We start from the raw sequence: 12355 nt of genomic DNA, 5'->3' as shown, positions 1-12355 counted from the left end.
AGCATATACATATATTAAAGATGAAAAATCCATTGGCACAGAAATCAACGACAGAGGACAGTTTTCAGTACAAGATCTTGGATTATATCGTTTGTGTTTTTTTTTCTTAAGAAACAATTCTGATCAGGTTGCATGGGTAACAAACTACAGTAGTTAAGGAGGGACTGGTTTGCTTGCTGTCACAAAGAACAGAAAATGTGTGCTACATGAACTCGTACTTTATGCCTGCCTGGTGTATATAAGCCCTATATATGAATAACCCTGCTCTGAACAAGATACCACAGTTTCATGAGACTATCTTTGCTATGTCATCAGTTTTAATTCCAACCTGTATTCCAATATGCACATGACTATTTTCAAATACAATGAAAACTTGATGTAAACAGCATCAGTCACCAGCATGGCATGGCAGCTATTGGTAAATCCTTCACAATTTCAGAAAAAATCTCTATAAACATTGTGGAAAGCAGATACAGAATGTACATAGGACAGTTTTCTATACAAAAGTGCATTTTAGTCATACAATTAGTGGAGAACCTGGAAAAAAAAATCAATGTAAGCAGTACCATATATTCTAATCTACACCCTCCACCCCCCAAAGAAAACCAAAACATCAAAAAAAACAAACACAAACCAAAACAAAATACAAACAAAACCCACCATTTTCTCCTTGCTTTGGTTATGAACTATATTCAAGCTTCAACATATATTTTTTAATTGCGGAATTTATTTGTAATTTGGAAATATTTTAAAGTTAGCCAGATGAGAGAGAATGCAAGTACGATTATCAGAGTTAATAATAAAAATAGACAAACTTTGAATACTACTAACATTTGCACTTGGTAGATTAATAAGTTAATTTTGCAATCCTTAAATGGAAAATTGCATGTCAACCAGGTCCTTTCTATGCCCAAGAACCGCAAGACCCATAAGCTCAAGAACTTTAAACCAATAAATCTAACAACATTGGCCATGAAAAGCTGGCTTATAAGAATGAGTTTCAGTTTCAAGAGCCACCCAAACAGTCAAAATTATTAATATTTATAGACCAATGCATCAACTGATTTCAAAGCTCAAAGAGTGTTAAGAGAAAACAAATGGCTTTAAGCCACTCAGCATAGATGAACAGTAAATATTGCCATTTTATTTGCTTCTACACCTTATATGCACTCTGATGTAAATGCATATGAATGAATTCAAACTTTTTATCCCCCTCCCCCCCAAGAATGTTCTTCACAGGTTTCAAACCACAATATGAGAACTAAAAGTCAAGCCCAGGAAAGCTTCGCAAAGACTTTTTGCTCTTCTTAGTAAGCACCCCATACAGAGCATACCATAACCATCCTTTAATCAGTTTCCCAGTTAAAGAAAAATAGTTCATCTTAACAGAGACAAAGGGTAACACCAGATACACACAAATTAGACAGGTTGTCAGGCAGCTAGCTCTCTTCCTCATATTTAAAATCATATTAGAAAAGAATGTTCTCTATTGTTTACAGTCCTATTGCAATCAGACTTTCAGTGCTCCTTCTAAGCCTTTTTAGAGAAAAAGTTACCATGGAAGCAAATCATTAATGTTACAGAGTGTAAACTGATTACATTCGTATTACAGGGGGTACAAAGCACCTAGATATACAGCTTCAGTACCATGGAGCCATACAACTACTAGCTTTTTCCCATGTATCTCTGTTTTGCTTTTAAGCTTAACATTTTACATCAATTAATAAATAGAGATCTGATTGTTTGGGTTTTTTTGAAAACAAAAAAAAAAAAACAAAAACAAAAACAAAACAAAAAAAAATACAAAGAATGCTGAATTTTAGCAGTCTGTTGCTGTTTTGTAGCTATCTGAACCCAACAGGCTGTAGATAGCCTCCTGTAAAACAAAATAGCAGCCACTATGGCTTGAACCTTGTCTTGCTGATCAAAGTGTAACTAAAATTCCAACTAACTAATGCCACAGGCATCCAATACAAATTTTAAACATACAGCATATTGCAAGAAAAGATCAAAATATGGTAAAAACACATCCCACTCCTCCTCAAAATGAGGGTACCATTAGAACTAAGAAGGATATGAAAGAGGAAAAAAAGAGAGCATGTAGAAGTATGGGACAAAGTTTGGATCCCAAACTTATTTCAGGTCTGATTCTCTGAGATGCCAAGTACTTAGCAAAGATGAAATTCAGGTAACCAAGAAGTTATTCTACATTCTGATCAGAACATCCACAGTTTTGTATTCTTAGGTTAGAAGTGTTCTGGAACTATGAGATTCTAGAGCTATGACTTATTAACCTGGTACCCCTTTAAACTCACACTTTTCTATCCTTTTAACTGTCATACAAGTAACTGAAGTACCCAGCTGGAGATAACTTACCCCAAGCAGCTACTGTGGCACCCAGGAACTTTCCTCCAATACAACAGGTGAGTAATTGGAACCATTTAGTCATTTGGGTAAATTGATACTTACATGCTTATACTAAAATCAAGATGGAAATACTATCCTCCCTCATTTTACAGCCTCTGAAAGCTAGTAGACAGGTACCTCATCAAAATGAGGAAGTCTTCTCTCAACAAGGCCTGAGGAATTTGAACTTTGAAGAGCTACTGAAACAGAATAAAACGACACTTTCATGCTCCACCATGCTGAGGTATTGCACCTTTCTTACAATTCATTTCAGAATTTCAATGCTCTACAATATTAAATGTACATTTTTCTTCAGGAAATAAATATACACATCTCAAAATCACTGTGGAAAATAAAGGTTATACTCAACTGTGACAGTACACACAGTGAAATGTTTCATGAATTCATCTATTACTGCCATAGTAAGTTGCAAGAGTGCAACTGCTGCATCCTGAAATTAGCTGAACTGACAGCAATTGATTCTCTTCTCCCATCCATTTAAAAAGCTGCAGATACAAATCAATCTAAATTCTTAATAACTTGTACACAGCTTTGTTTTTAGTATTGTTTCTACAGGAGTAAGAGAGGCGTCAGCCAGCTATAATGCAGTGCAAACAAATACTAACAGATTAGAGTCACTTCTGGTTTGCAGCCAAATGACTGGCAACATTGGGTAGCTAACATTTGAGTTGCAAATGACATTACATAGCTTTTATTAATAGCCAAGCCTGGCTGCAATGAGTGACTGAGTTCACATAGACTAGTTAGACTATGGACATCATTTATTTCTTACTGAAGCCCTTTCAGAAGCCACTGTTCAGATATTTTATTGGTTAGTTTATTTTCAGGCTACATGGAATGCCACCTCTGAAGTAAATAGACTTCAGCTGTCATGGCAAACAAGTGTGTGTGCAGGACATGCAAAATGAATGAGTAGTCCCAAAACTCTATATAAAGTGAATCATGCAATTCTGCAGGACTGGGTTATATCCTGCATTTACAGGCACCTGTGACCATACTAATTTGCCAGACACCTTAATTCGTGTGATCAAAATTAAAATAGTAAAGCATCAGTGTATTAAGAAAATCACCTTCCTGAACTCAGAAATAGAAAATACTTGAACTCCTCAACTTTCACTGTGAAATTTAGAGCTATCAATTTCATCTCAGGTTGGAGGGAAAGGAGTTTTGTAACACGTAGTTCCAAGATAAAGACAGAAGTCACTTTACAGATTGTCTTGATTAGGAAACAGGTTAAAACAACTACTTTTACCTCCCTACCTGAAAAAAAAAAAAAAAAAAACAAAAAAAAAACACATAAGTTTACCTCATTTTCTCAGCAAGAGATACTTCAAAAGAAGATAGACAACAAAAGCAGGATCATGAAGCACATTAATAATTGTGCAACAACCCGCATGGAAGACCCATCCTTCGTTGGGTGGTAAAGGAGTAAACATAATTGTACGACACATCTGCATTAAGTTCTCTTGCCTTTTAGATAAAATTCCGGGGGGGGAAAAAGCCACCAAAGTTGTGTGCCACTTGTTTCCACTTCTGTTTCCAGTAGCATTTTCAGCTATTTTAAAGTGTCCTAGACAACGTTATTGAAGATTAATGTACTTTTAATGCATAATGATGTTTCCTTTCAATCTCTTTATAGCAATACTAGGGATGTACTAGTCAACCGTTATTAATGATCAGACTAAGAGATATTGAGCAGCAAAATAACTTTTTAAAGACTAAGTTTGCAATTTTTGTTTTCATTTTTGACTCTGTTTTCTAAATAACTGTGTCATTAAGTATTATTTGTGTACATACATTTTTTGCATTAGAAGTCCTGCTTCTTGCTTTCTATGCCGTTTGAGTTAAATCAAAACTTCTAGAAATCAGATTTATCACAGTATTTTGATTCTGTATGATCCAAGAGAAAGACTGAAGAAAGCCTTATAGAATTATTTTTTCCTCATGCTAAACAATCTTTCTAACAAGAAAGGAAGAGACAAAGCAAGCTAAGCGTAATATTAATCTCTAACTAGGCGAAAACAGAAAAAAAGCTGAAGCACAGTACTGCATACTTAGTGTCATCCAAAAGCATCCCTAGACTTACGTCTTGCAAGTAGCATGTTAGCCAAATTCAATTTTCCTTAAAAAGAATTTATCTATTCAGCAGCTTTTCAGAAGTCAATTAAGTTTCTGAAGTCTCAGTTGCAAAATTAGTCTCAAAAAGCTGAAGTTACTCAATTCTTAGAACGTCTTACCAAAATTATACTGGAGAAAAGATCTGGTTTATATTGTTAACACTAATCAAAATTTGGTCAAGAAATATATGTAAACAATAAGAATAATACATTTAAGGCTTAGAAAGAACACTGATAAATTCACCCCTGTCACATTAAAACATCCACATCTCCTTCATGGTCCTCCTCAGTCACTTTTAAAGAGAGCACTTCTTCATTAAGAAATAATCCACTCAGTCTTTCCTTACGAGCTTGTCTTTGTTCTTTGAGCTGTCTCTTGCGTAAGGCCTTTTGCTGTAGTTTCCGTTGCTTGGAACGTTTCTGCCAAAATTGAGAAAACAGACGTAAGTTTTTGTTCGGTATGTTAGAAGCCACCTTTAAAGTTGACAAATACATTAACCTCTAAATTAAGGTTTGCTCTGAAAAATAACTAAAACGAATTTTGAGGTAGCGCAAACATCATCCAAAATCAAATTTATTATTTAAATAAATGCCTGTTATAGCTTGATTTTATTTTATTTTTTTTTTTTTTTTAAGATTAGTACACATATTCTTTATCGGGACTGTTTACCGTGTCTCAATTATGTGGCACAACATCACCCTATGACATTGCACAGCTGAGTCTTTGATCAGAAGAGTCTCTATTACAGTGGAAAAGTTAGTCTTCAAATAGCAAACAGAACCGAAGTCCAACCTGACACGTTGAAGAGCAAGCAGGAACTGCTCTTCTCCTCCACACCTGAAATTGGAATTATGGAGACGGGACAAGTGCCACAGTATTACTTTAATTGAAACGTACTTCAGTAGGTCACTCCTCACAAAGTAATCTCATGAGACATGTCAGAAGAATAAACTGAAGATCCACGAAGCCTACATAAACAAAACTGTCTTTACTATCCAGAAATTATGGCAAGATTAGGTTGATCAATGTTGAAAAAAATGGTATGTAATGTAGAACCGTGTGCTTGTTCAAAGGATAAAGTTCGATGTATAATCCCTTATTCAGCCCCCACTCACCTTATTCAAACAAAAGTAATCAGAAGATCTACTACATACAAACATCAGGCTTTAACTTGGAGGAGAAACGATAAGAGTACAAGTTTAAATTCATTATGGTCATGCCAGAGGAAAGACAGCATTGATTTAGCTAGATGACTTCAGCAGATCCACAGTTACTAACTAGGCTCCTTCAACACAAACATCCCAGTTCAGATCATATAAGCAACCGTAACAAGTTATACAGCTTAATACACATGTACATAACTAGAAACTTTACTTTTGAATCCCGGATTCTTTCTGCAGCACTTGTGGACAAATTACTATCACTGTGTGCTCGACTCATGTTGGCACTTGAGTTTGATGCGGAGTTAGCAACACTAGAACCACTGCTGCTTGCTGAGCTGACCATGCTGGCACTACTGCTGCTGGCACTGGCACCGCTCACACCACTGGTACTTGCACAACTGTAGCTACTCCTCTTCCAGTTTTCCCTTGCAGATCGTTGACGAGGTCCGTGTTCCTTAATATAGTTTCTCACCTTCAAAACAAAGGCAATGGAATTACTAAAGCCTAACACTGGACTGAGATACTCCTTTGCATGGTAAAGAAACATAATTTTCCTATTACTAATGATGAAATTACTGGATCGGTTCAGTTAAGTCTTTTAAACCATTTTGCTGTTTGCTGCTTAAATACCATCCCACCTCACAGTCATCAAATGAACTAACTTTGCCAAGAGCTAAGTTAATACTAACTTTATTGTGCAAGGAAGAAAACTAAGTAACAAGTTTTTGTTTCCCACCACCACCACCACCTCCTGCCCAACCCCACATATTTCAACTAAGTTGTATTAACAACAAAAAACAGAAATACCAGCCAATGTCACCTAAATTATTAAAACACATTTATTTTGCTACAAACACACAAACAAAGTTGGTGTGAGAAGAGTTGTACTTCAGTGATACCTGTAAAATGTTTGAAATACGAAATAGTCGAGTCCATAAGAACAGTGACCGTCTACCCTTTTAAATTATGTTTAGTTTATGTTCAGTTAGCAAATTAATATCCTTGATCAGTTGACAGTCATGAAATGGAAACTTTGTCTTAAGCAGTACCAGTCTCACAGCATGACTCATTACATACATGCCAGCATTTCAGAAGTGTTTGCTAGACTTCTAATACGTACTGAGATTATAAAATCAAAGGGTCTTTCTTGTAAGTTTAATACATGCAATATGCTTTTGAACACTAGAGCATATTATTGTGAAGGAGGAAACTAGGAGTATTTCCTTGTATATAATAACTATGTAGAAAAATTGATCACCATTAACATTTTGCAAGACACACCAGATGCTGGAGGTCTTTAAAAAACCCAAAGGCATATATACAAACCTTAACTCACCTGTTTCAGTTTTTCATCTGTGAGACAGTTCAGTTCAATAATGAATTCACTATCTGTAGGTGAGATCTGTGCAGTGGGATCAATAATTTTAATAATGTCAAGTTGCTCTCGAAGGCCCATCTCCGTGCTGACTTTGCGACTCAAATATTCAATATATTCAACCTAGAACCCAAAGATAAGCAGGTCATTTAAAACTATTACTGACTCTAAAAGAACTAGAAAAAAAGGACTGACAGAATAAATCGCTCAAATATCCCATTTCCTATGATTCTTGCATCTCTGAGTATCCTCAAAAAAAAAAAAAAAAAAAAAAAACAAGAAGAAAACTTGAATGAATGTTAAACTGCCTACTACAGATTCAAAAGACAAGATTTAATTTCAAAAATCAAACAGTACTGCATATGGTTGCATTTACACCTAGAGAAACCAGTATATCTTTTAAGATGCAGCACTAATTAAAGTTGTTCTTATAATGATAACTGTAAGATACAGAAGAAAGTCAATTTCACCTGCTCATCATTTGTCATTGCACTCCATGGAAGTTCATCAAGATTCCTATGCTTGTTTTTCTTCTTCGGAAGCAGACACGGAGAGCTTGGAATACTAGGTATAACATCAGAGAGTACATCGCTCCCACTTGTAATGTCACTGCCAGGCAACTTGTAATGAGCGAGAGAAAGAACAAAGCCTTACAATACCGTAGGCACATTTAAAGTCATTTCAACACTATTAAATTCAAAACATGCTTTCAAATTAGCAAAGCACTGCTTATTAGGAAATAGTTAGAGTATATAGATAAGTATTCAAAACCCTGTAGTACTTGTTTTAATCTTCCAACAAACTGCAAGTGTAGCAAATCACACTCAAACCTCTTTAAAAAAAAATACATTTAAAGAAACAGCAGTAGGATGTGGCATTTCACTCCTTTCCTTCTCCATCAGTGAAAATTGTTCGTGACATTCCAAAGCTAAAGCTAAACCTAAACCTCCCATTCTTGAGCACAATTTTAGTTTAGGAAAGATAATTACAGACTAGTTCTATAATCTATATTACATCCCATAATTACACAATACAATTGAAATAAAATATTAAAATTGCTGTCATTTTCTTGGAAGCAACTGCAGAACTTTAGCTAACTTCATTTGTACAACTGACATGTAATTTCTGAATGCACTTCCAGTTAAAGTGTGACAGTTGGATTACTCATGCTCAGATTCTGCCAGATAACACTGTAAAAAGCAACAAGTTGCTTTCAAAAATTCTACAAGTTGAATCAAGTACGTCTCCTAAGAAATACTTGTTTAAAAAGCTAGTTACTAATCAAACATGCTGTCAGCTAACTAAGATGTGAGAAATTGCTTCTTCTCACAATAATCCCCCAGTTTATCAGGCAATTAAAATTTCACAACTCAGTGAAACACTGGGATCCAATCTGAGCTGCTCCTACAGGCTGCATTACACAAACGCACTTGTAACTTCAAGGAGTGCATACAGAGATTATCAGTTAGAATAAAACTGTAAGAAATTCAGAGCATATTCTGTCCATGTTTTCTTAAGTTTATTTGTATCTTCCAGAACAGAGTTTGTGCTTTCTGGAAATCTGTATTCTTGGTCCTTATGTTGCATTTATAAGGCTCTGTATATGCTTAGACTAAGCTTTATGACAACATTTGAAAGTAGTCTTCAGTATATTCTGAAGCACGTTTCCTATTTCAAACTCACATGCATGTTAAAAGTTGATATAAGTCTATAAAATAAAAAGAGTTAAGTCTATAATGTGTAAGAACAAATGCTTATCATTAGAAGACCACTAAAGAAAGTAGTAAGACACATGGCGATGCCTGACTAGGACCACACCCTACACAGATTAGAACAGAAGCAGTATATGATTCATCTTCACATTTTTCCCATCCAGGTAAGACAAAGCGAGCTCTGTACTCTTCCCAACACGAAAAAAAAAAAAAAAAAAAAAAAAAAAAAAAAGGAAATAGACTATAGCAAGAGCTTCTACACTTTATCTGTCAGTTCCATTTTTTGCAGAAGACTTAATATGACCTAATCACCAGCAGACATCTATAGCCAGATTTCATCAGCACGGCAGATCCTCAAGACATAGGAGCTAAGCTCACAGCTACAAGATACACGATGACCTCGAGAACCAAGCAAGCAGAATATGTAACCACTCCTCTTGGAGGAGCCAACCTTCAGACTCTCCTCCAGACCACATACTCCGGAATAAAATGGAACAAAACATTTTCCTTATTACTGAAGATTTGGATATCTGTACTTAAGTTCAGGAGTTAAAGAATATTAAAAAAAAAAAAAAAAAAAAAAAAAAAAAACAGCGGAGGATTTTTCTATTAAAGATAAATCCAGGACTCAGTCTATATAAAACTTTACATTTACAGTGGAACTAGCTTACCTGCCATTCAAACTCACTGTCTGACCAATCCCAATATGTGCTGATAGAGGAAGAGACATCACTGCAGACGCTGCCCTCAGGGAACAAATCAAAAGAGGTGAACTCCTGGTCATCCAACAGAGAATAACAGTCATCTTGGTCGCCAACTGAAACCGAAGAGAACAGCTCCTCACTGCACTCTGAGCTGGCCACGCTGGTTCCACAAGAAGTCAAGTTCCACCTGTAAAACAAGACAAAATAAATAGAAAGTAGAAAATGTATTGGCATTGTGCGTCCTGGAAAATGCTTAGGTTTTTTAAGCCTCAAAAAATCATCTCCACTTTGCTTGTCAGTAACAATATACTGAAGTTATTATTCAAATGGAAATATTCTGTTTTTAAGTATTTTTAAAAGGCAAACAATACCAAACTGAATTCAACATTAAAAATGGCAAGGCAAAAATCCATACACAGAGCATTTATACCTTTAATATAACATATTAACACTTTCCATCCCAGAGTGATGACTCCTATAGTGCATGCATTTTTGCTTTTTTCTTCTTTAAATACACTAAACTAGAAGATAATTTCATATAACTGCCATATAAATTGAAATAACCAAAACCAAGGATTAAATCAATTGGACTACAGAATGACAAAGTATTTCCTAATCTACATTCCAAACAGGAGTCAAAGCAATTCTAGGATGATGAACCCACGCAAAACTAATACTTAATAGGGAAACACAACACGGATATACTCAAGGTCCCATTATTCACTGCTTTCAGCTCTGAATACCAAAAACATCAGACATGCTGTTGAAATGACAGTACAAGGTGGGAACCTGACCTGTGTGAAAATGCTGTTATGCTAAAACTCAACACCTTTTTTCCCCTTATAATTTCATTTTAAAAGCCAGTTACTGCTGTTGCTAAAGTAAAACAACTGAGGACTCAGATTTCACAGAACAGGTTTTCTAAGAGTAAGCCAAAATTTAACAGGCTCATGCAACCAGTCTCGCTATCTGGATTTATTTTACATGTTGGTGAAAACTAGGTCGAGACAACTATGAGTCAGCACAGCACCGCAATACGGCCCAAACAATTTGAAAAGAGCTTCCAAAACCCACCACACAAACCCAGGCCCACCACACAAACCCAGGCACTGAACTCCCATCAGTCTACCCACTTCAATCTGGCTAACTAAAAAAATGTTCCTCTATCCAACTGCAAGGGCTGAGCAGTGCCATCAATGAGAAAGGCAGGTCCTCACCATCGTTATTTAGCTGCACACCTGGCTGGCTGTTTGTGATGGACTCACTCCCTCATCTATCTGGCCAGCAGTGAATTTATACAATTTAAAGACACCTCAGAAGCTTTTCTTTTAGCAGATTTATGAGGTTCTGTTCTCCCTTTCCACACCCCGTATCCGTGTGCTACATTTTAGTAGCACAGACTTCTTTCTGCGGGCAGGGCAGTCAGTCGGTATACAGAATACAAGAGGTGACACAGCATGATTCTGAGCATTACTCCAGCTCCAATATTCATGAAGTATTGACAAAAGGATAGGTACAGCAGACAAAGCTTCTAGACATCTCAAAACATGGGGTGAGGTTCAGACTGTCACCAACCGCGTGCAGATACGCCAGGTTCGTAGCACTGCTGCAGCTGGAGGCAGTCAGCCCTCTCCTCACACAGCCTGCTGTGCTTGCTGGGATGAACTGGGTTAGGAAGAGGGGGGAACTGCATTACAGTTACTTGCAACTTTAAAAAAATGAAAGCCTTTGTAAGCACCACAGACTGTGCAGTGCATCTGCAACAGCTAAATCTGTGTGAGGCTGGGCATGGGTGCCCAAGAAAATGAAATGCCCTCCTGAGGTGCCTTCAGTACCTGGGTTTGTGAAATGAGCAAGCCTGAAGAAAACACTCAGAAGGTGAAGACAGCATGAAGGGAAATATACAAGACAAAGGTGTGATCCTCCCCACATCTGCATTTAATCAGTCTTACAGACACGCTACAAATACCAAGCATTTTACTTTGCCCGCCACTATCGTGTCTCAGGATATTTGTACTGTACTTGATCAATGCTTCTCACGTCGAACCACTTAACCTACAGCTCAGAGCACTGGAGAACACTTTTGAAGCGTAATTTCCGTCATTTCACACAAATTCAGTTGAGAGACTGCCTCATTACTCCCCATCACGGTGCAGCAGGAACACCAATAACCAGCAAAAGTATTTTGCGACTCTGGGACAGGAACTAACCCCACACATACACGTGCCGAAGGCTGAGGCCTCGCACTGCTCTCATGACGCCGTGGCTGTACCCAGGCTGGGCTGTGTGCGTGTACGGAAGGCGAGCCAGGACCCTTGGCAAGCAGGCCTGGTTGCTTTGCATTTTACAAGCGCAGCCGGCGTTTCTCTGCAGAGCCGCACCGGCATTTTCCTTGCAGGCCTTCCCCACAAATTACAGCCCGTCGCTTTTTTCCCTAATTAGCAGCAGGGGACCCAAAGGCTCCCGCGGGAGCCGCCGCAGTCCCAGGCCTCCTGCCTCACCGCAGCCCCCGGCGGCTCGCTGGGTGCCCCCCACCCCCGGCCGCCCCCCGCCGCCGACCTGTTGGAGTGGAAGCGGCGCAGCGGGTCGGTGCGGTGGCAGGACGAGAGCTGGCAGCCGAAGTCGCTGACGTCCAGGCAGCCCTCCTCGCTCAGGCTCCAGCTGCCGCCGCGCGGCGGGTGCTGGTGCGAGAGGAGCGGGCACGGCTCGTCGGGGGCCAGGAACTTCTCGTACGGCTCCTCGGTCATGGCGGCGGCGGCGGCGGGGGAAGGAGCGGCGCGATCGCCTCACGCTGCGAGCGGCCGAGCCGCAGGCGCCGCCATGCAGGGAGCGGGGCGGGAGGCGGCGGGCTCCTTC

General features: G+C 38.4%; 1 protein-coding gene across 1 annotated transcript; it reads right to left on the bottom strand.

Annotated features, from left to right (window-relative positions):
- Positions 1-352: 352 nt before the first annotated feature.
- FAM199X (family with sequence similarity 199, X-linked) lies at positions 353-12312 on the bottom strand. The gene is made up of 6 exons (XM_084294381.1): positions 12059-12312; positions 9467-9686; positions 7554-7703; positions 7045-7206; positions 5920-6180; positions 353-4964 (listed from the first exon to the last, which is right to left on the bottom strand). Exons 1-6 carry the CDS (start codon positions 12244-12246, stop codon positions 4794-4796), a joined length of 1152 nt encoding a protein of 383 aa, XP_084150507.1. The 5' UTR covers positions 12247-12312; the 3' UTR covers positions 353-4793.
- Positions 12313-12355: the final 43 nt, after the last annotated feature.

This window comes from Netta rufina, assembly GCF_964035555.1.
Source record: "Netta rufina genome assembly, chromosome: 12".
NCBI classification, from domain to species: Eukaryota; Metazoa; Chordata; class Aves; order Anseriformes; family Anatidae; genus Netta; species Netta rufina.
Note: the sequence above shows the minus strand (reverse complement) of the source record. Positions and strands in the feature narration are given on the sequence as shown.

Bases quoted from the DNA above. Each gene is read 5' to 3' on its own strand.
- FAM199X (XM_084294381.1), bottom strand. From the start codon at position 12,246: ATGACCGAGGAGCCGTACGAGAAGTTCCTGGCCCCCGACGAGCCGTGC. The intron at 7,704-9,466 runs GTAAGCTAGTTC...GCTCATTACAAG, and splicing joins ACAGTGAGTTTGAATGGCAG to TTGCCTGGCAGTGACATTAC. The intron at 6,181-7,044 runs GTGAGTTAAGGT...TTTGTTTTGAAG, and splicing joins CAGATGAAAAACTGAAACAG to GTGAGAAACTATATTAAGGA.